General features: G+C 40.6%; 3 protein-coding genes across 4 annotated transcripts in view; 2 read left to right on the top strand and 1 right to left on the bottom strand.

Annotated features, from left to right (window-relative positions):
* The first annotated feature begins 1,795 nt into the window (after nt 1-1,795).
* On the top strand, nt 1,796-4,660 carry LOC115792022 (tyrosinase-like). Its single transcript, XM_030746366.1, has 5 exons — nt 1,796-2,717; nt 3,037-3,253; nt 3,610-3,757; nt 3,827-4,008; nt 4,267-4,660. Exons 1-5 carry the CDS (start codon nt 1,896-1,898, stop codon nt 4,530-4,532), a joined length of 1,635 nt encoding a protein of 544 aa, XP_030602226.1. The 5' UTR covers nt 1,796-1,895; the 3' UTR covers nt 4,533-4,660.
* Nucleotides 4,661-6,196: 1,536 nt separating this feature from the next.
* Nucleotides 6,197-13,714, bottom strand: chordc1b (cysteine and histidine-rich domain (CHORD) containing 1b). 2 transcript variants are annotated; one of them, XM_030746367.1, is made up of 12 exons: nt 13,530-13,714; nt 10,770-10,819; nt 10,630-10,686; nt 10,296-10,456; nt 9,703-9,803; nt 9,398-9,456; nt 8,578-8,648; nt 8,216-8,321; nt 7,934-8,053; nt 7,775-7,837; nt 7,254-7,450; nt 6,197-7,066 (listed from the first exon to the last, which is right to left on the bottom strand). In XM_030746367.1, exons 1-11 carry the CDS (start codon nt 13,591-13,593, stop codon nt 7,277-7,279), a joined length of 1,026 nt encoding a protein of 341 aa, XP_030602227.1. In that variant the 5' UTR covers nt 13,594-13,714; the 3' UTR covers nt 6,197-7,066; nt 7,254-7,276. The 2 variants fall into 2 exon arrangements, with proteins under 2 accessions (XP_030602227.1, XP_030602228.1); XM_030746368.1 differs by lacking the exons at nt 6,197-7,066; nt 8,216-8,321; nt 8,578-8,648 and having other exon boundaries at nt 7,114-7,450.
* A 363-nt stretch (nt 13,715-14,077) lies between these two features.
* The window catches only part of fat3b (FAT atypical cadherin 3b), a 61,773-nt gene continuing 55,905 nt past the window's right edge, over nt 14,078-19,945 (top strand). Inside the window, exons 1-4 of the mRNA XM_030745992.1 lie at nt 14,078-14,188; nt 15,097-18,086; nt 18,189-18,323; nt 19,122-19,323. Of these exons, the coding sequence (XP_030601852.1) occupies nt 15,120-18,086; nt 18,189-18,323; nt 19,122-19,323 (3,304 nt within the window). The 5' untranslated portion in view covers nt 14,078-14,188; nt 15,097-15,119. The remainder of the gene's footprint in view (nt 14,189-15,096; nt 18,087-18,188; nt 18,324-19,121; nt 19,324-19,945) is intronic.

The raw sequence follows: 19,945 nt of genomic DNA, 5'->3' as shown, positions 1-19,945 counted from the left end.
AACATTTGGCATTACCGTGCAAACCAGCGCTCTCTGTTGGAAATGGCAGGTGAGAACAGTGAAAAAGTGCAAGACATCATACAACTTTTACACCTCAACAAAAGCACTGTATCGCAGTGTGCTGCTTTTGAGAATAGCATTGTGTGTATTCGAAAACTAGGGAAAAAGTAGAAGATGTGGATGATCTTGTCAGGGAATGCAAAATTAATCTAGCCAGAACATCAGAGGCCATAGGAGTAGATTTTGACGTAGGGCAACACGAGAAGATATTTAGCAGAAAACACATCTGAGCTGTCAAAATCCAGGATCTAATGCTCTCATAACTGTACACAGGTAAACAAAAAAAAGAACTTGAAATTAATCATTTGAAAGTAAGGCAGAATTCAGAGAGCCTCAATGTATCATCCAGTATGTGCTGACCTGTGAGCTGGTGCTCGATTTGGGTGTTTTCCTTTACTTAAAGACAATTCTGTCATAACATGCTACAGAAAATGTGCAAATTGGTGCAGTAAAAAAAAAAAATCACCAGAATGCAGGAAATAAAGTCTCCGATGCTCAAAATTATCCGGGGGAGGATTCCCCGTGCGAATTTGTCAACCCCCATTTAATGTCTCATCCAAGGCGCCAGTAAAACACCGCGCTTGACCGCAGTAGGCCCCAAGTAACTTACAAGTCACAGTCACTTATTTACATGTTAGCGGTTTCATCAAAGTATATATATTCATATTCTGCAATGTGTCAGGGAACACGAAAGAGTATCTGCTTCTAAACTGAGGTTTGTTTGTTGCCTTGGGAGACGGGCAAAAAGAAAAGGTGGGCCCAGTGAACTGCAAGATGACATTTATGGCTGCAATGCGCCCTCTGGTGCCGACACGAGTTATGTTCCAGTTCTGTGAGTATCACATGAATTTCTTAGATGGTTGAACTTTTCGTTGAAGTTGAGATAGCAATGGCGATAATAAAGACGTTTCCGTTTTCTTCTTAGAAAGTACAATAAAGCTTTTAACAATATAGCCACAATAAAGCCAATGCTTATGGCAATTCTCTTATCAGCTCGTCTTAGTGGGTGATGATACTGGGTCTAGGGTCATATGACCACAGACAAAGGCAAAAAAAAAAAAAAAAAAAAAAGAAAGAATGAAAGAAAGGAAAAGAAAGAAAAAAAATCCACAGGATTTTTGAGGAATGTTTGGTTACACTATAGCCTATGTAAAAACTAAAGTAGGAGTTTTTATGCTCGTCCTCAGCGAGTAAATTGAAGTCTAGTTATTTAGTACTTATCAGTGACCGATTTTCCTTCATGTCACAAAGAGAGAGAGAAAACAACATGAAAACACATATGAAAATATATTTTGTTTGCTTCCCTTGTTCGTTACTTTTTCTTTGGTCTCAGTACTGTTACGGTGAATTTCATCCCATAAAGACATGAAAAACTGTTTATTTTAGTGTGTGTGTGTGTATCACGAGTTTGTTATGTTCTCATAACTAGGACTATTCATCCAGATAAAATCTAAAACACACAATCTATAAAAACGGTAAAGAAGTCTGACGAGTGTAAAAATCTGTCAAAGTAGACACGCCGGTAAACTCATCAAATAATGACAACAAAAAAGCTCCACAGGCCATCAATACTTTTTCAGTTTTGACATCACATTCGCGGCTGCAGTTGTAAACTTCTATCTATACTGTCAGTTCAATTCAAAGAACTACTTTTCATTGTAGTGTGCCCTCCCACCCCCAACCCCCGAAGTGAACTTTCAGAGGCTGAGCAGCATGTGACTGCCTGTGCAGAGGAGGTGGGGGCAATGGGCGAAGGATTTAAGCCAAGAATTCATAACACTGTTGATTGATTTCTTGGTCACTGCTCGCCGTGATCAAAGTAAAACACCTCTAGAATGTGGTCACTGGAAATCATTTGTTTTCTTTTGTATTTTGTACCCAGTTACCAACAGTTCCCCCGACAATGTGCAACTCAGGATGCCCTACGCACCAAAGAGTGCTGCCCGCCTTGGGAAGGAGACGGCTCGGCCTGCGGTGCCAACTCGGGCCGGGGCACCTGCGAGGATGTGGCGGTCTCCGTCCAGCCCGACGGGCCGCAGTACCCTTTCTCTGGGTTGGACGACAGAGAAAAGTGGCCCTTGGTTTTCTACAACCGCACATGCCAGTGTGCTGGGAACTTCATGGGTTTCAACTGTGGAGACTGCAAGTTCGGCTACTTTGGTGAGAAATGTAACCAGAGGAGAGAGTATCTGAGGAGGAACATATTTCACCTGTCCAGGGCAGAAAGAATTAGATTTGTGTCTTACTTGAACTTAGCCAAGCAGACAGTCAGTAGAGACTATGTTGTGGTCACGGGGACCTACGAGGAGATGCAGAACGGCTCCAGCCCGATGTTCGCTGAGGTCTCTGTGTACGACGTGTTTGTGTGGATGCATTATTATGTGTCTCGGAATGCGCTCTTAGGCGGCCCGGGGAATGTGTGGCCCGATGTGGACTTTGGCCACTGGGCGCCCGCATTTCTCCCGTGGCACCGCGCGTACTTGCTCCACTGGGAGCACGAGATCAGGAAGCTGACTGGAGACATGACCTTCACCGTCCCGTACTGGGACTGGAGGGATGCCCAGAGCTGTGAGGTGTGCACGGACGAGCTGATGGGGGACCGGAGCCCACAGGATCCCAATCTTATCAGCCCGGGCTCGGTCTTCTCTTCTTGGAGGGTAAACACAAACAGCTTCTCTCATTTTATTTATTTACTTTTTGTTATCTTTCCCTACATAAGAAAGGTTAGTTTTCATCTAAAGGACGACACAGCCTTGAAATGAGACCTATACACCCTGTCTTTACGTATTTTCTTTACACAGACATTTTTTTTTTTAAATAAAATGTTCAATAAATAAACAAAATACTTTTACAGTGAGTTTTTGTCTGCCTTGCACAATCAACTCAGAGCAGGAATATTTTCAGTATTCTGATTTCAAACACATTTTCTTTCTGTGCTCTGCGCTGCCTGTTTGTTTGGTCCGTCTGCACCTACAGGTGCTGTGCTCCCAATCCGAGACCTACAACGAGAGAGGCGTGCTGTGCGACGCCAGGGCTGAAGGCCCCTTGCGTCGTAACCCTGGAAACCACGATCGCAATTTGGCGGAACGAATACCAACTTCAGCAGAGGTGGAGTTCACCCTCAGCCTGCCCAACTATGACACCGGAGCGATGGACCGCAGTGCCAACATGAGCTTCAGAAACACTCTGGAAGGTCAGATAAGCCTGACCACATAAACCCCACCCAGACTGCGATTTGCCACTCTGCACTCCTGCTTTTCACTCTCACTCTTTTATTACGTGATGTTTGGTACTTAATTTATCTGATATGTGCAGGTTGCTCTGTATTTTTATGGTTATTTGCAGTTTATTTTGAGGCTTTTAAACTGATTTGTGAAATTAAAATATGGTTACATTTACCCCCAAATTAGTGTGGTGTTAAAATTCACTCAGTAAAAATGCCACAATTTGATTTTCTTGCCTCTCTCTCCAATACTGTTCGATCTTTACCTTATGTTTAGTACATGCTACCATGTTTGTCAACCTGATGAGACACTTTTCATCATATAGGATTTGGAGACCCTCAGACTGGGTTGGGAAACAGCTCTCATTTGGGCATGCATGCTTCTCTACACGTGTACATGAATGGATCCATGTCTTCAGTGCAGGGCTCTGCGAATGATCCCATATTTATGCTTCATCATGCTTTCGTTGACTGGTAAGAGACAGAAACACCTTTTAAAAAATCAAACGCATTTGAACTTAACAGTGTTTTTGTCTCCATTAGCATTTATGAGCAGTGGCTCAGGAGGCACAGACCATCTCCATCCCAGTATCCGGAGTCGAATGCTCCGATAGGGCACAACAGTGAATACCACATGGCGCCGTTCCTACCTCTGCACAGAAACAGAGAGTTCTTCATCTCCAGCAAAGACCTGGGATACGATTACACCCACCTGCTAGATACTAGTGAGTTACCTTATGGATGGGGGTTTTCTATTTTAATTGTATATACATCTGAGTAAATCAATTATTCTCTACCAACTGAATGTTTATTTAATTTAGCAAAAACAAGCCCTAATCTCAAAGAGATATCTTGGATGTTAAAGGCTTATAATTTTGTCCTTCGAGGTTTACATCATTTACTAATCTTGTTGTACTGCCAACTCCAAAGTAAACACTACCATTTTGTCTACTCTGATGTGACCACCTATGTCCTCTTTGCAGGTCAAAGGCTAGCAGAATCCATGCACCCTTTCCTCGAGGAGATGCAGGACGTGTGGCCGTGGCTGCTTGTTGCGGGGCTGTGTGGAGGAATCTTGACAATGGCCACGGCTGCTGCTGTCGTAGGTGTAAAACAGCGGTACAAAGGATCACCTTGGCTGCATGTGAAAAAGTGGAAAAATGCATTTGCTCTTTCTGAGAGACAACCGCTTATCTGGAACAATGAAAATGGGGAAACCAACCAACTTAAATACCAAACAACTATGTGAAGGCACAGCCTGTGCAGAGATAGATACTCATCTATGGATTTTAAGATCGAAGCACTGTGAATTATATACTAACTGACAAAGTTCTGTATCATCTAATAATAAATATTGAACTATATTACAAATGTGAATGAAAGCCTGTGCATGCAGAAACTTTCAAAATGGATTAGGGGACATGTTTAACTTTAAACATGTTCCTCCCACAACTTGTAACTTGTCAAACTACAGAGAAGATCACGTCAGACGTGCTCGTTACAACATTTAAGGGTTCTGTCATGAGAATGTTCCACAGTGACTCCTCACATTTATTCTCTACATTTCATGCAGTTTAGCTGATAACCTTGAAAATTAGGGGCTGGAGTGTGTTGCATCAGCTAAATACATGAACATTTCTTATGAGAATACATTTCTATACACATGAAACTGCAAATGAGAATAAAGAACAAAGTGTTTCATCAAAGGCTTTTTTCCCCCCCAGTTATCTTTATGTGGGAGTTGACTCAACCACAATTTGATTGTTTGAATTGATTCATGTTTGCAATGTGAGAAATGTTTGAAAAAAGAAAAAAGAAAAAAAAAAAAAAAAAAAAAAAAAAAAGGGTTATGCCTGTTTAAAAATGAAGAAGTGAGATCTCAACAGCAGTGGGATTAAGTTCAGTTTTCTAACCTATGACAAACGCAATAGATTAAAACAAAACACAATGGCATTTATAAAAGTCCTTCTAATCTCAAAAGTCGATGCAGTTCAAAAAACTTCACTTGAAAGGTCACAACTACTTCAACTTAAAAAAAAAAAAAGTTTCTGGTGCTCGTTCATGGATGAAAGAGCATGAGATTAAAAGAAAACCCTGCTCTGCATACATTATACACTTAAAGGCCATTCTGTTAGATTCACCTATTCAACTTCGCAGTAATGCAAATATCTAATAAGCCAATCAGATGGCAGCAACTTGATGCATTTAGGCACGTAGACATGGTTAAGACAACCTGCTGAAGTTCAAACGGAGCATCAGAATGGGGACGGTGACTTTAGTGACTTTGAATGTGGCATGGCTGTTGGTGTAACACGGGCCGGTCCGAGTATTCCAGAAACTACTGATCTACCATTTTCCTGCAGACACCTCTTGGGTTTACAGACAATGCTCTTGAAAAAGAAAAGAGAAAATATCTATTCAGCAGCAGTTCTCTGGACAAAAATGCCAGAGGTCAGAAAACGAGGGCCAGACTGCTTCAAGCTTATAGGAAGGTAACAGGAGCTCAAATAACCATGTTTGAAAACAGGGTATGCAGAAGAGCATCTCTGAACGGACATGTCGAACCTTGAAGCAGATGGACTACAGCAGCAGAAGACCACACAGGGTGCTGGTACTGGCCTAATGGGGTTTTATGAGATAATGGGGACATTTTGTTGGCAAGCTTGGGGAACGTTGGTACCAGTTGAACATTGTTTATATGCCACAGCCATTCTGACCACAGTATGACCGGCTGTTTCCAGCAGGATAATGTTTCCAGCATCTTGCTGAATCTATGCCATGAAGAATTAAGGTAGTTCTGAAGGCAAAAAAATATATCCAAGAAGGTGTACCTAATAAAGTGTCCAGTACGAGTATGTGTCTGAATTCAAATTTTGATATGAACCATCATAGACACACATTGCAGTTGTAAAATCTCATCCCAGAAGTTTATTTTTTGGTCAAACTGGTTCCCTTTCCTAGAACTTTACTTTTCTGTTGTGTCTCTTTTTGCCCAAATCACAGTTCATATAATCTAAAGTCTAGACACGTTTTCTAGCATAACATTTTATGATACAGTACTTTGCTTAAAATACTTTGTATTTAATTGGCATTCTCAGATATTACAGTACATTCTCATTAAAACCACACTACATTGTTTTGACAAGAAAAAAGATAAATACTTTATCTGAAAGTAAAACTTGTACAAAATTTACAATGAGTGTAATGATGTCAAACATAATTTGGAGCAAATCTACAATTTTTACTGAGAAAAGCTTGAGAGTGTTGAAGCGCATTTCCAAAAAATTTAATTTTAATATTCAAGATAATTCTTTAATCGCATCATTTATTCTGAATAAATTTCATACTATACAAGTATGGACAATTTATTGATGCAAATGTCAAGCTAATCAGAGCAGTTTTTGCACTATTTGGTCTGATGTGATACTTGTGGAGAAAACTCAATAAATCTATGAAAAACCAAAGGATGGAATGAAAGAGAAAAAAAAAAAAAAAAAAAAAAAAAAAAAAAAAACACATACTGGAAATATACAGAAGGAACCGTTCTTTACCAAATATCCCTGAAATTATGAAAAATGGTCACAGCTGCGGTCCATTAGTGTGACATCAAGTCTACATGGGTCTGAAACTAAACACGATCACAAGTGACATCTTATCTGAACGCATGATGTAATTTTTCAGGGGATTTCAGTGCAATTTAGCAGGGAACATATTGGAGGCCTACTGAAACTTTTAATGAAAAAGTGTCATAAAAAATTGCTGAAGATTCTTTAGCGTTCCCACCTATAAGGTGATATTAAAAAAAAAAAAAAAAAAAAAAAAAAAAAAAAAAGGGGGAAAAATTAAATACTTTGATTTGGGAAAACATTAATATTGAGGAAGAAAGGCTAAAGTTACAGCAAAAGAGGCAACTTTTTTAAAGAGGTAAAGAATGAACTGTGTGACCTTAGGTTCAGCTAAACATACACACCATGTCTTTATTTTCAGTCCTCATCATTCATCTTCATCCTCATCCTCACTATCAGCTTTTTTCTTCTCGTTCTCCTTGGGTGGAGCGGCAGGCGGAGGAAGGTCCAGACGAGCCCAGGACATTGGCTCGGACTTTTTCATGGCTATCTCGATCTTAGCTGCCATCATGTTCACCAAACTTTTGCTCACATCTATCACCTACAGGAAAAAGGTAAATGTGTCCCTTAACAAACAGAGCATTAAAAAACCTGCAGCCATTCCCAAACTTCAGAATGCTGCAGCACAACCGGAAATGTGAAAATCTTCTGTGGCCCGAATCTCTCACGACTGTGATTAACACACATAAACGCAGGTGTTTCCTTTCTTATTGAGGTGGTTGATTCTGTCAACAGCTTTAAATTCCATTCACCCCCAGTTCCCAAGATTTCCCCCCCCTTTCCTTAAATATTTACTGTCATTTCAAAAAGAATTACAACATTAAAAATTTAAAAAGTAGATCATTAACATATTAATAAGACTTACTCCCCACAAGCTGAGTTTCTGCTCAAATTCCTTCTCCCCGTCAAATATAATGTGGATGTTGAGCTGAAGGAGAAAAGCACAATAAGCATTAGATTACAGGAAGAAGAGAATACAAAACCCAGGATGTTGAGACATGAAGAGAAATGATCTGAAACTCACTGTAGTGCTGTTGGCATCCACATAGCTTAGCTCTGGGACTGCATTCTTGGCATAGATGGAAATGATGACCTGCGTCCCAGTCTGGTGCCAGTCAAAGCGACACGGGACCACCTTCTTACCCTGCGGAGAATTTCAATACGAGACAATTCAAATTCAGCTGCTCAGTCTCTGCCGCCGAGCGCCAGCATCCGCCAGGCACCACTAGATGGAGTCGCAGGTGAGTTTCCTTTATGCAGACTTGCACACATAAATGATTGCTTGCTGCCAAGCTGGCAAACGTACCACATCTTTTTTCCTCCATAGATGTGTTCCCTTGGTACAGCCCTCTTGAGAGAGGAAGGCATTAAAGTCTGAGGTTTTCCTTTTACAGCAGCTCCAGTATTTCATCCTGCAGATGCAGGAAAGATTTAACACCCGCTGGATTTTTAGCAGTCAATAACCTGTCACTCAAAAGGAACTGTAAACAAGACTAACAGGAAATGAAACAAGAAAATCCTAATGGTGCCCTTCATGTTTCTTTTACGGTTTTCAGAGAGCAGATCTAATATTTCAGGTCAATATAATGAAACGCACAGGTGGAAAGGAAGCCGGTGAATTTAACCTTTTCTACATAATAATTTAAAAACATGATCAATAATACTAACCCTTCATGAAAGATGGGAACTCCAGCGTGGTATGAGCACACATCTGAATCACTTGCAGGTCCCTCAAAACTCTAAAGATAACAAAAGGTGCAACAGCTTTTTTTTTGGTTGTTAGGCAAAAAAAAAAATGCAAATGAGGCAATTAGCTTAACCTACCATTGAACTTCCTGATTAATAGTTTTAAAATTCCAACTTTGTTACTTCAGCTCCAGATGTGTGTTGCGCCTGAGGGCTCCAACAACAACTTCCTCAAATATACTGCTTATACAAATCTGAAACACTTTAAAATATTATTGTAATGATAGTGGTATCAGTGTTGTGGAAAAACTAATTCCTGCTAAAAGACTGAAAATGTCCCAATTCAGGCTTCTACCAAGACCCAAGCTTATGGATAAACTAAAAGCAAGAAGCCCTTGAGAAAATGTCTTGTGGCTTTCAAGCAAACAAGTTGAAGTACAATTATGTAAATCACTACAATCCCACTCTAAGCTTCTACTACGCATGTCAATGACAATTTTCCTCACAATTTCTGTTCTAATCTTGGAGTTTCTGCTCTGACAGACCCGATTAGCTTGAGCATAAAAAAAAAAAGAAAGAAAGAAATAAAAGAAGAAGCAAACTTAGCTTTCTATCCATCTCAGAAAAAGATAAAATGGAGGCAGAAGAAAAAAAAAAAATCCCCTTTTCCAGAGGGTGGTTTCGCAATATTATTTATCAGGAACAATTTGGAATCATCATGAACTGTTTTTGTTTGACAAGTACTTACACTTAAAAAGAAACAAACTTGACTTCAGACATTAAAGCTGCTGTTGGTACTTACTTTAGTACATCCTCCATTTTTACAGGATGTTCCAATTTTGATCTCGTCACTTTCTTCCTCTATAAAAGACAAAGAATCGATTCCATGAAGAAAATTGTAACAGTACATTGACTCTTATAACGTTTTGTCCTCTCCCCGATAGCTTTAACTCACATTCTGTGATGTGAATGACAGGTGATGGCAGATTCCCAGCGCACATCCATTAAGTTCTACTGACACTATGACCTTTCTGTCTATAAATGTAAGCAGTGAACTGAAGATGACAAATTAAAAAAATATATATATAAAAGAATTTCTGCTCTTACCCTTTTTCTCTGCAGCATTTTCAGTTAGTTTTAGCTTCTCCAGAGCCTGCTTCAGAGATGCAGACACTTTATGCTGCAATTTCACCATTGGCTCATCAGGACTGTAATGACAAACACAAATATATAAAGAATTAAACTACTTTTTCCTTCTTTTATTTATTTATTTATTTTTATTTTCAATAAGCATTGTATCTTCTTTTCCTTTTGGTGCAAACCCAACCTAAAATCCATGTTTGTGTGAAGAGTTTTACTATTCAACAGTAACCACTTTCTTTTAACTATGGGGGAAAGTACCAAGGTTATAACAAAAAAAAACAAAAAACAAAACCTTTGTAAGAGCACCTCAGAGTACCCCGTGGATGCTTAGCATACGTTTGAAGATTTAAGTCCTAAAAGTGCCCTGTGAAGAGAGCTTGATTTTCCTGACAATTTAGTTGGTGTTACTTTAGATTCAACCAAATAGTAATCAGTTCACCCTTAAGTCCAAGTGCATGTGCAACACAAAAACATAACGCCCCCAGGAATGGCTGTGGCCGGCATGAAGGTATTTAAGAAAAAAATAAAAGAAAGAAAAACCTATGGCTAAAGCCAACCTTGGCCTGCATATCGCCTCCTGAGGTTTCGGTGCAGAGATGATGTACTCATTAAACTTTGGTTTTTGGTGGTCTGATTCCTTCTTTTCCCCTGACGACGTCACATCTGGTTTCACCGGCTCAGGGGGCTTCTCTTTGTTGTGGGGACCTTTTGTACAGCCCTGTGAAGAGAAGGTCACTGTGTTGGACTCTCAAAAAAAAAAAAAAAAAATTCTTCATGCTGTTATGGCCATGGCAAAGGTGGCAGTCAATAGCTATGAAACAATAGACAATGGAGACAACACCACAGAGAATAGAGCAGAGAAAACCCATTTAGATTAAACAGAGAACTTACAACAATGCTGAGGAAGTCTGAGAAGTCGGTAGTTCTTCTCTTGCAGCAGGACCATCCCTGCAGGAAGTAACAAACATTTTAACTTTGACCAAACAACAGGATGAAGACACAAGCTAGCTGTGCATTTTCAGGCATTTTACCTTCAAGGCATCGTGGAATACTGGGACTCCTGGATGATAGGTGCAGCCATCTGTGAAAACAAAATATATCTTTGATGAAGTTTGGAGGGGAAAAAAAAATAAAAAAATCATGTAGTTGTTGGAACAATGACTGTTTACAAGTTTGTTCTAAAAGGCCACTGTGGAAAACTGTACAGTTCTTTTGAAAAATCCTGACTGTGGCTGTAGAAAAGCAGTCTGAATGCTTTAGAGAACTTTACAAAATGATGGCTATTTGCGGTCCAGTCTGGCCACCAAGAGTAATTATTAGAATGTAAAGCGAATAACTTAAGAAATCATGTTAGGATTAAGACCTGAAATTCTGAAATGAATGTAAACTGTAGGATACAGATCACATAATATCTGCAAGAAGTGTTTAACAGGCTACTGGAAAAACAGAAGAGCATCCCTTGATTTCAAAAAGTGAGAAAATAAACAAGGAGGCACTGAAATATAATAATTTGTAAATAAACCTACAAAAGACAAGATTTTTAAATGTAACTTGCACATTAAAAACAGGCTAATTTTGGTTATGGGAGCAAAATATAATTTGGTCACACTACTGTCATTATTAGAGGTTTTACTGTAGCATACATTATTTTATTCCATGTATGCTTTAAAAATAAATCACTGCAGAATGAATACAAGAAAGTGGCTGGAGAGTCCCATAAATCAAGCATTTTCCCTGTAGTACAACCAGAGCTGTGCCCACTCTGTGCTTCCTGACTTTGACACACCTCTTACATACCTCTAAAGGTAAAGATAATATACTCTACTGTTATGAGAAAAGAAGCATCCCATTAAAATGGAAATTAGACTCGACTCCTACACTGGGGGTGTACACAATGTAAGATTACTTGAAGATAGAGGAGGACCAGTCTAAAGAAAGGAAATAACTCACTTATTGAGGCTTCTGTCATGGGAGCTGAAGACAAAAATGTAATCTTGAATTTTTTATTTATTTTTTTTTTAAACTCAAACCTGGGCCTCCTCTACATCTGTGCAACACAAATATGTTACATACCAAAATTTGTTAAAAAATTTGAAAAAGTAACAATATAATTGACATAAAAGGTTTTTTTTTTTGGCTTGTTTGAAACATTTTTAATCTTCCATTAGCGTCTTATTTAAATTACAGACTTGGCCCCTGTTTTGGAGATATGCAAACAGATCATGTTTGCCTTTGTAATATGTCCCAATTTCTAACTGAGGCCCCTGGTTGTTGGGGACTGCTCTCACTTTCACTTATCGATGTTTAGCTGCTGGCAGCAAACACTCCTGGCAATTTGGCTTCCCTCAAGGATAAGCCTGGCAGTCAAGAAAAAGATAATGACAAATGCACTGTACTTCGTTTCCACGTGTCTCAGAGGAAGTAGTTTCCCTCTAATAATTTTGCATCTTTGACTGCCAAAAGCAGACATGCCAAATACAACTGCATATAGAAACATGCTGCAAATACAGAAGACACAATCACATATAGAAACCATGTAAGCTTACCAGCAGATGCAATATTATCTGAGTTGTGTGAACAGTTGCCAGATCAGCTTCCACCATCACTGTCATACAGTTAACCTCAGTAACCTCACAAGTCACAAAGGCACTCATCACTTTTAGTTGGTGCATTTCAGTGTTTTCTGGGTTTGAAGCTGATTTCATCACAGTTGTGATTCATAATATGGCAGCCCTTTTTACTTAAATGCCATAAAACACACATTTACCTGTGTTTCATGTGCATTTTATAGGGTTTTTTTTTTTTTTGGTAGTGACTTTCATTTATCCAGGCAAAAAGTCTCACAGAGAGATTAAATCTGTCTTTTTCCAAAAAAAAACCTGGCCAAGAGGGCAGCAGAAATGGCAAAAAAAAATATAACATAAGAGTTCCATAAAGCTATTTTAAGTTGACACAAAGTGCTGGACTGACAAGTAGGAACAATGGAGCAGTCATAAAAATACTTGCAAAATAGGTAATTTCTTTCTTTCTTTTTTTTTTTTTGTAAACCTGCTGACTACAGCTTGTTTACCAATATAAATAAAGATATTAGATTAAAAAAAAACAACAACAACCGTTGTTTTTTAAAGGTTTTCCTTGTATATACACACACTAGCGATTGTTTCAGCTAAGTTAACTCCCTACCTACTGGTCCCTCTGGTGTCTTCAGCTCGCTGTTGAAATTCTAGCATCTACTTTGTTCTTTCGACATGTACGAAAGCTCAATATTTCAAAACATTTAATAATTCAATCACACAATTACTAGTGATATGGACTACTAACATGGACTATCATGATAACGGTTGCTGAACGTATCAAAGTGAATGAAACACAGCGTTAATTATTAAAAAACGCGATTGCTATATTCACTCTAACAGTATGGCTACACAGGTAAAGCTGTGAACGTGTGTAACGGCACTTCACGTGTAAGAAAGCCCTGTTTTTGAAACTTTAAACTGCTCACTGCGTCTAGACAACAGTCCCGCAAAGTCTAACCTTACCCTTTAACCGCAGGAGCTTAACGATGCTAACTTCAGCATGATAGCACTAACTCACAGAGGGCACACGTGTTATTTTGCCAGCAGCGCTCAACACCGGTCTTAATGAATTAAGTTGAGCGGCTAACTGACATCAGGTTAGCAACACGGGCTCATCGGGCCTGCTCACGGTAGAAATTTCCAGATGATGAGGGGGTTAGCTTGCTAACTCAGGGAACATACAATGGACACCGATAGTAAAGTAAGACTACTCACCGGCTGGGTTATTTTCCGGATCAAACCGCTGTCCACATCCCTTATTATAACACAAAACAGACATGGTGGCTGGTGGGACAACTACAACGAGTAACTAAATTTCTAACTAACCACTACAGAGCTCGTGTGTGAGGGACACAGCCACCACTGCCGCCGTTGCTTTAAGGTGCTGAACAGTCCACTTCCGGATGTTGTCGGCTACACTCGGCAAAGATCGGCGCTTGCCCGCCGCCACCTCCAGCCTGTAAGCGCACTCCGGTCCCACACAGGCGACAGCTGATGCTGGCCGCTTCCAAACTTGCAATAAGCGACATCTTCTCTGTGTCACATCTCTTTCGGAACTTAACCATCCAGCAAACGAATATATAACTTCTCTAATCTCAGTTTTGTTGTAACTATTGCAAATGTAAGCCGGGATAGCCCACTGCACTCAGGCTTACAGTTGTCAGGTGCATGGAACGGGGGCAATAGGCATATAGTTTTTTTTTTTCACGAGGATAGCTGCAGTGTACTAGATAACTGCCTATCGAGATATAACTAAAGGCTTTTCCCCCGCATCCATAAGCGGCCATTTTGCCTTTCTTTCTTTCTTTTTTATAATTATTGAGAGACTATGGGAAAGGATCTAATTTCAATGATTGCATCGGATTCATCTAAAGGTAGGTCACTTTGCAATGTGCAAGTGAAGTCTGTACAAATGTATATAGTAGCGTTACTTAAGCCACGGACTGTAGCAACAAAGTGCAAGTTAATAAACTCGTGGATTTTGCACAGAGGCGTGCTTCACTGGATCTGCATCACTGTGGGACACGATGGTGCAGATCTCCCGGGACGATCTATCAACAGGGATTGTTGATGTTGAGTCGCCGGATTCTGGCAGCTTCTTTGGTAGCGACAATTGATACGGTCCTAGCCAGTATATTTTATCCAGTATATTTTAGTTTTTATCGAAGTTGAGTCATGATCGTGAAGAATCTATGGTTGATGTGATTCAGACAGTATCTAAAGCATTTTTTTTTTTTTTAAATTGTAAGCAACAGAAGAAGAAAAGATCTTTTTTTTAACCTCTTTGTTTTCATTATTTTCTCTTTCTTCTCGTCTGACACTTGTTAAATTGGTCTGAATTGGTTGTCTGTGCTAATTTCTACGAAGTGGAATATTGTTACAATGATGTGTCTGTTTATTATAATTAAATTTTCTTTTTTCTGAAAATATCCCAGCCCTTCTTTTCTCTGCTAAAGTAATGTCTGTTTCTGATGCTCTTTATTGTTACTGTGATCGCTACTGACCGCTGTTGTTTTATTCAGATGGCATGATGTGTTTCACTGAGACTGTGTAAGTGAGCTGTGGTTTGAAGTTGATGCGCTGCTTCACAACCTTTCTCAGTGTTTGAATGCAAAGTGTAAGCACCATCACATCAATGTAGTGACAATCACAGCCTCTAAAATGCCTGTTTCTGTTCACCCAGAGTTCTCTATCAAACTTTAAACCTGCAGAGAACACATTCCTAGCAAATGACTAACTAAATCCAGGTCTGTGTTTTCATTGTGATTCTTTCCAAATACAGGGTGACTGGGTGATGGAATAGTGATGAAACCTAATCGGTGGGGAAATATGCTTCCTCTGCCCAGCTTCTCTCTTCCTTTCCTTTTTCTTTTTTTCTTCTTCTTCATCTGTTTCCACTCAACCCGTGCCCAGTTCCTGCCAGATTCTAGAGCAGGGCAACGCTTACTGCTCTTCACTCAGCCTGCATACAATGCATCCATATTTGAGAACTGCGCTGCAAGAACCTATACCAGAAGTGAGGTCAAAATGGGCGTCATTCTCGGGCCACCTTGGTCTTTTGAGATAAAATATTCCATTGTGTCTGGAGACAGTGAAGGCATCTTTCAGGCTGAAGATTTTGTAATGGGAGATTTTTGTTTTCTCCGCATATGCACTAATGGAGGTAGTGGTGGTATACTGAATCGGGAAGTACAGGACAATTACACTCTAACAGTTATGGCATCTGCCCCAGGAGGTCTAGAGGCCTTAGCGACTGTTTATATCAGGGTCTTGGATACAAATGACCTCCGACCTCTCTTTTCTCCAACTTCCTATTCATTTGTTGTTTCTGAGAGTGCCCCTCTCGGTGCCAGCATAGGACGTGTAACAGCCACAGATGCTGATGTGGGCTCAAATGGAGAGTTCTACTACTTTTTCAAGAATAAAATTGATCTTTTTGCTGTTCATCCAACCAGCGGAGTCATTACCCTGACGGGCCGACCGCGGATGGACAAACAGGACCGATTTGAGCTTGAGGTACAGGTGGTTGACAGAGGGATGAAGCTCTATGGGAACAATGGTATCAGCAGCACAGCAAGGCTTGTCCTTACTGTGCAGCGTGTAAATGAATTTGCTCCTGTTCTCAATGCAGTCGCTGTTGTTCCATCGTGGGAAGACAAGGACCCAGTGTATGTTATAATTACTGTAGAGGACAAAGATGAAGGGCCATCTGGCGATATAGAGTGGGTTTCCATCATTGAGGGCGATCCCTTTGAGCAGTTTGTGGTTGATCGTTCGCCTGTTGGAAATGAGTATAGAGTTAAAATGTCAGAAGCTGTCAACTGGGATACATTCCCCTATGGCTGCAATTTAACTTTTCAGGCCAAGGACAGGGGTATACCTCCCAAGTTTTCTAATACCCAAATAGCTCAGTTGTTGGTTACAAAACCAGACCCAGTGATAGTGAGCTTCGACAAAGATGTTTATGTTGTCACGCTGAGTGAAATCGCTCCCCCAGGCTCTTTTGTAGAGGTGGTGAAAATATCTCCGGCTCCTCTGAGAGTCAATTACAGCTTCAGCAGCCCCTCAGATCCAATGTACTTTGATATAAACCCTTTGACTGGAGTTATTATGACCACCAGGCAGCTGACAAGGATATCACAGGATTTCATGGTGATGGAGGTAGTTGAAATGATAAGTCAGCAGCAAACAAGTGTCCAAATTCAAATCGAGGATGCTAATGATAACTCTCCAGTGTTCAACAAGCCATCCTACGATCTTGCAATCAACGAGAGCTTACCTGTAGGTACTGTTGTTCTTGTAGTTTCTGCTGTGGATGATGATAAAGGGGAGAATGGGTATGTAAGTCACACAATAAGTGGTGAACAGTTTCTACCATTTAGCATAGACCAGAAAACAGGTGAGGTGAGAATTACTAGAGATCTGGACTTTGAGTCATCAGATGATGTCTATACTTTTGCAGTGCGTGCCTCTGACTGGGGCTCACCCTATAGAAGAGAGAGTGAGGTTAACATCACCATACGTGTAATAAATATCAACGACAATCAACCTCTTTTTGAGAAGGTTTCTTGCAGAGGGATGATAAGTCGTGAGTTCCCTGTCAACCAGACTATTGTCACCTTGTCAGCAATTGACATGGATGAGCTAGGACTAGTTGAGTACAAGATACTTTCTGGGAATGATTTAGATTATTTTAACTTAAATCCAGACTCTGGGGCTTTGTCACTGAAAAGATCGTTAGCAGTGGATAGTTTAAAAAGTGGGGTATTCAACCTCAAAATAGTTGCAACAGATGGAGAGATGTTCTCTGAGCCTACATTTGTCAATGTATCGGTGGTGAGGGGTAGGATGCCACCCAGAGGGTTTAACTGCAAGGACACTAGGGTCGCCCAGCTTTTGGCAGAAAAAATGCTCTCAAAAGCATCTGCTATGGCTAGACCAAGACCAGACGAGAGCTACGCTGATATTTTCTCTACGAACAAACAGGCTCCACAGTTTGAAGCCTTGCCTACAAGCATTCTTGTGAGAGAAGACCTCGTTCCTGGTGCCAGTGTATTTCAGGTGCGAGCACGAGATGGTGACATGGGCTTCAATGGCCGTGTTCTCTTTTCCATTCCTGATGGTAACAAAGAAAACTGTTTCAATATCAACATGGAGAGTGGGTTGATAACTGTGCTGCAGCCACTTGACCGTGAACACGTGGATCGTTACTTCCTTAATATCACCATCTACGATCAGGGCATTCCTCAGATGTCCAATTGGAGACTACTGACAGTGATCATTGAGGATACAAATGACAATGACCCCCAGTTTTATCAGGACAGCTACTCTGCCCTTGTTTCAGAAAACTCAGCCATTGGTATGGAAGTTATCACCATCACTGCATTTGACAGAGACATGGGCCAAAATGGACAGCTCTCCTACATAATGCTCACCAGTGTTCCTCAGTTTGGGATCGACAGTGAAACTGGAAGTGTATTTGTTGCTAGCCATCTGGATAGAGAAACATTCCCATTATTCATATTGAAGATTGAAGTAAGAGACTTGGCTGAAAGAGGCACTCGAAGGTCGTCAGTGACTACTCTAAGTATAATCCTGGAGGATGTCAATGATTGTGCTCCAGCTTTCATCCCTAACAGCTATAGTGCTCGAGTTCTAGAGGATCTCCCACCAGGGGCTGTGATTACCTGGGTTCAGGCTCAGGACCCAGACATTGGACCTGGAGGACAAGTTCGATACTCCTTGATCAATGACTTCAATGGCACTTTTGAGGTAGGTGATGACACACTTTGAACAGAATTTTGCACAGGTTAAGCCTCTTTTTATTGACATTTGATGAAGTATAGATTATTCATAATGTTATGCTTTTTATAGATCGGTCCTGTGAGTGGGGTATTGAGGATTAGAAAGGACTTGGACTTTGAGAAACAACAGTTTTTCAACCTGACGTTACTTGCTGAAGACAGAGGAACACCCAGCCTTAGGAGCCAGACGTTTGTGGAGGTAGAGGTGCGTAGCATGCACCCTTAAATACACTTTCATTACATCCATTAATCTTCTCTGTGGTCTTCCTCTTTTCCTCCTGCCGTGCAGCTCCATATTCAACATCCTTTGTCTAATAATTCCACTATCCCTCCTCTGCACATGTCCAAACCATCTTAACCTTGCCTGTCTGACATTACTTCAAACTGCTCAGCCCGACCTGTCCCACTGACATACTTATTTCTAATCTTGTCCATTCTGGACACTCTCAATAAAAAACATCTTTAACTATGCCACCTCCAGCTCTGCCTCCTGTATTTTTGTTAGCGCCATCATCTCCAAACCATACATCATAGGTCTCACAGGTCTCGCTACCATCTTGTAAACCTTCCCTCTCACTCTTGCTCCTATTCTTCTATCACAAATCACCCCTGAGACTCGTCTCCACCCACTTCACCCTGCCCGCACTCGCTTCTTCACCTCTCTTGAGCGTTGACCAGAAAAAATTCCAGTGATCAATTTTGTCGGCTTGCATTATCATTGATAATTTGGGTGGTTAATTTCAAGGTTTCAGTTGCTGACAGGATGTGCATTTTTTTCCTTTAATTCTTCACTCATTTTTATTACACTGGTTAGATATCATGATTTAATGTGTGACAGCATTTAGCTCATGGTACATTTAACTTCCTAGACAGGCAATAACACGTACAACAGTGAAATAGAAGGACAGTTTACTGATGCCTCACAGTTACATACTACAGGAACTACACATAATATCACACAGTTTTTCTGTCAAAATTAATGCGCACCATTACATTTCTTCAGGTGGTGGATGTCAGTGAGAATTTGTATGCACCCTACTTTCCCAACTTTGCTGTGAGAGGCTCCGTGAAGGAGAACTCTCGTGCGGGAACAAGTGTCCTGACAGTCAGCGCTAAGGATGACGACAAGGGACGAGATGGCGTGCTGAAGTACTCTATCCAAGGAGGCAGCGGACTGGGCACTTTCACCATTGACGAAGACACAGGTGTGACACAAGATCAATTTTTAAGCCTATTTATGTAAAGTGAAAATCCAATAACCTACAGCGCCATGCTTAGAATATCAACATTTGAATGAATTGCGAATTATTGCCCATTATAGGAAATCTTTCTCCATGACTTTAATAATGGCTTGTCTAGGTTTTTATTTGTTTTGTTTCAGTGTGTCTCTGTCACAATGTGGCTAGGAAGCTGGAAAGAAAGTAACACCACATCAGTTCTTGAGTGAATGTGTATGAGTGTGTTAGAGAAAGAAACTTGAAGAGAGTGCGAGGTATAGCGACAGCCACTGTGTTAATGGGGCCTCACGTGGGAGCTGTGCACTGGGAGATCATTACTGTAATGAGGGCAGCACGGCAGCCACATTGGCTGGGCCTCAGGCCGCTCTGTACAACTCATCCAGTGCTGTGTGGCTAACATTGATCAAGGCTCCCCTGCACAACAACCCTGTCCTTTCCAAGTATGGAGAAACTACTATGACTTATTTAAGGAGGCCTGACCCAAAATAAGCATGCACGCTCCAACTTTCCCGCAGTGTGAAACTGCAGCTGAAAACATGTTGATCCAAGCAAGAAGCCGTGACTCACTCACTCACCCAGGGATAAAATG

Source organism: Archocentrus centrarchus, chromosome 14, assembly GCF_007364275.1.
Source record: "Archocentrus centrarchus isolate MPI-CPG fArcCen1 chromosome 14, fArcCen1, whole genome shotgun sequence".
NCBI lineage: Eukaryota > Metazoa > Chordata > Actinopteri > Cichliformes > Cichlidae > Archocentrus > Archocentrus centrarchus.
The sequence above is the reverse complement of the archived record's forward strand: the minus strand, read 5'-3'. Positions and strand labels throughout refer to the sequence as shown.

What these genes read in the sequence shown, in the direction of transcription:
- LOC115792022 (XM_030746366.1), top strand. Translation starts at nt 1,896, where the DNA reads ATGTGGTCACTGGAAATCATTTGTTTTCTTTTGTATTTTGTACCCAGT. An exon ending in CGGTCTTCTCTTCTTGGAGG is followed by an intron (nt 2,718 to 3,036) that starts GTAAACACAAAC and finishes CTGCACCTACAG; the next exon opens with GTGCTGTGCTCCCAATCCGA. An exon ending in CACCCACCTGCTAGATACTA is followed by an intron (nt 4,009 to 4,266) that starts GTGAGTTACCTT and finishes TCCTCTTTGCAG; the next exon opens with GTCAAAGGCTAGCAGAATCC.
- chordc1b (XM_030746367.1), bottom strand. Translation starts at nt 13,593, where the DNA reads ATGTCTGTTTTGTGTTATAATAAGGGATGTGGACAGCGGTTTGATCCG. An exon ending in AAATGCTGCAGAGAAAAAGG is followed by an intron (nt 9,457 to 9,702) that starts GTAAGAGCAGAA and finishes TGTCTTTTATAG; the next exon opens with AGGAAGAAAGTGACGAGATC. An exon ending in AGAAACTCAGCTTGTGGGGA is followed by an intron (nt 7,451 to 7,774) that starts GTAAGTCTTATT and finishes TTTTTCCTGTAG; the next exon opens with GTGATAGATGTGAGCAAAAG.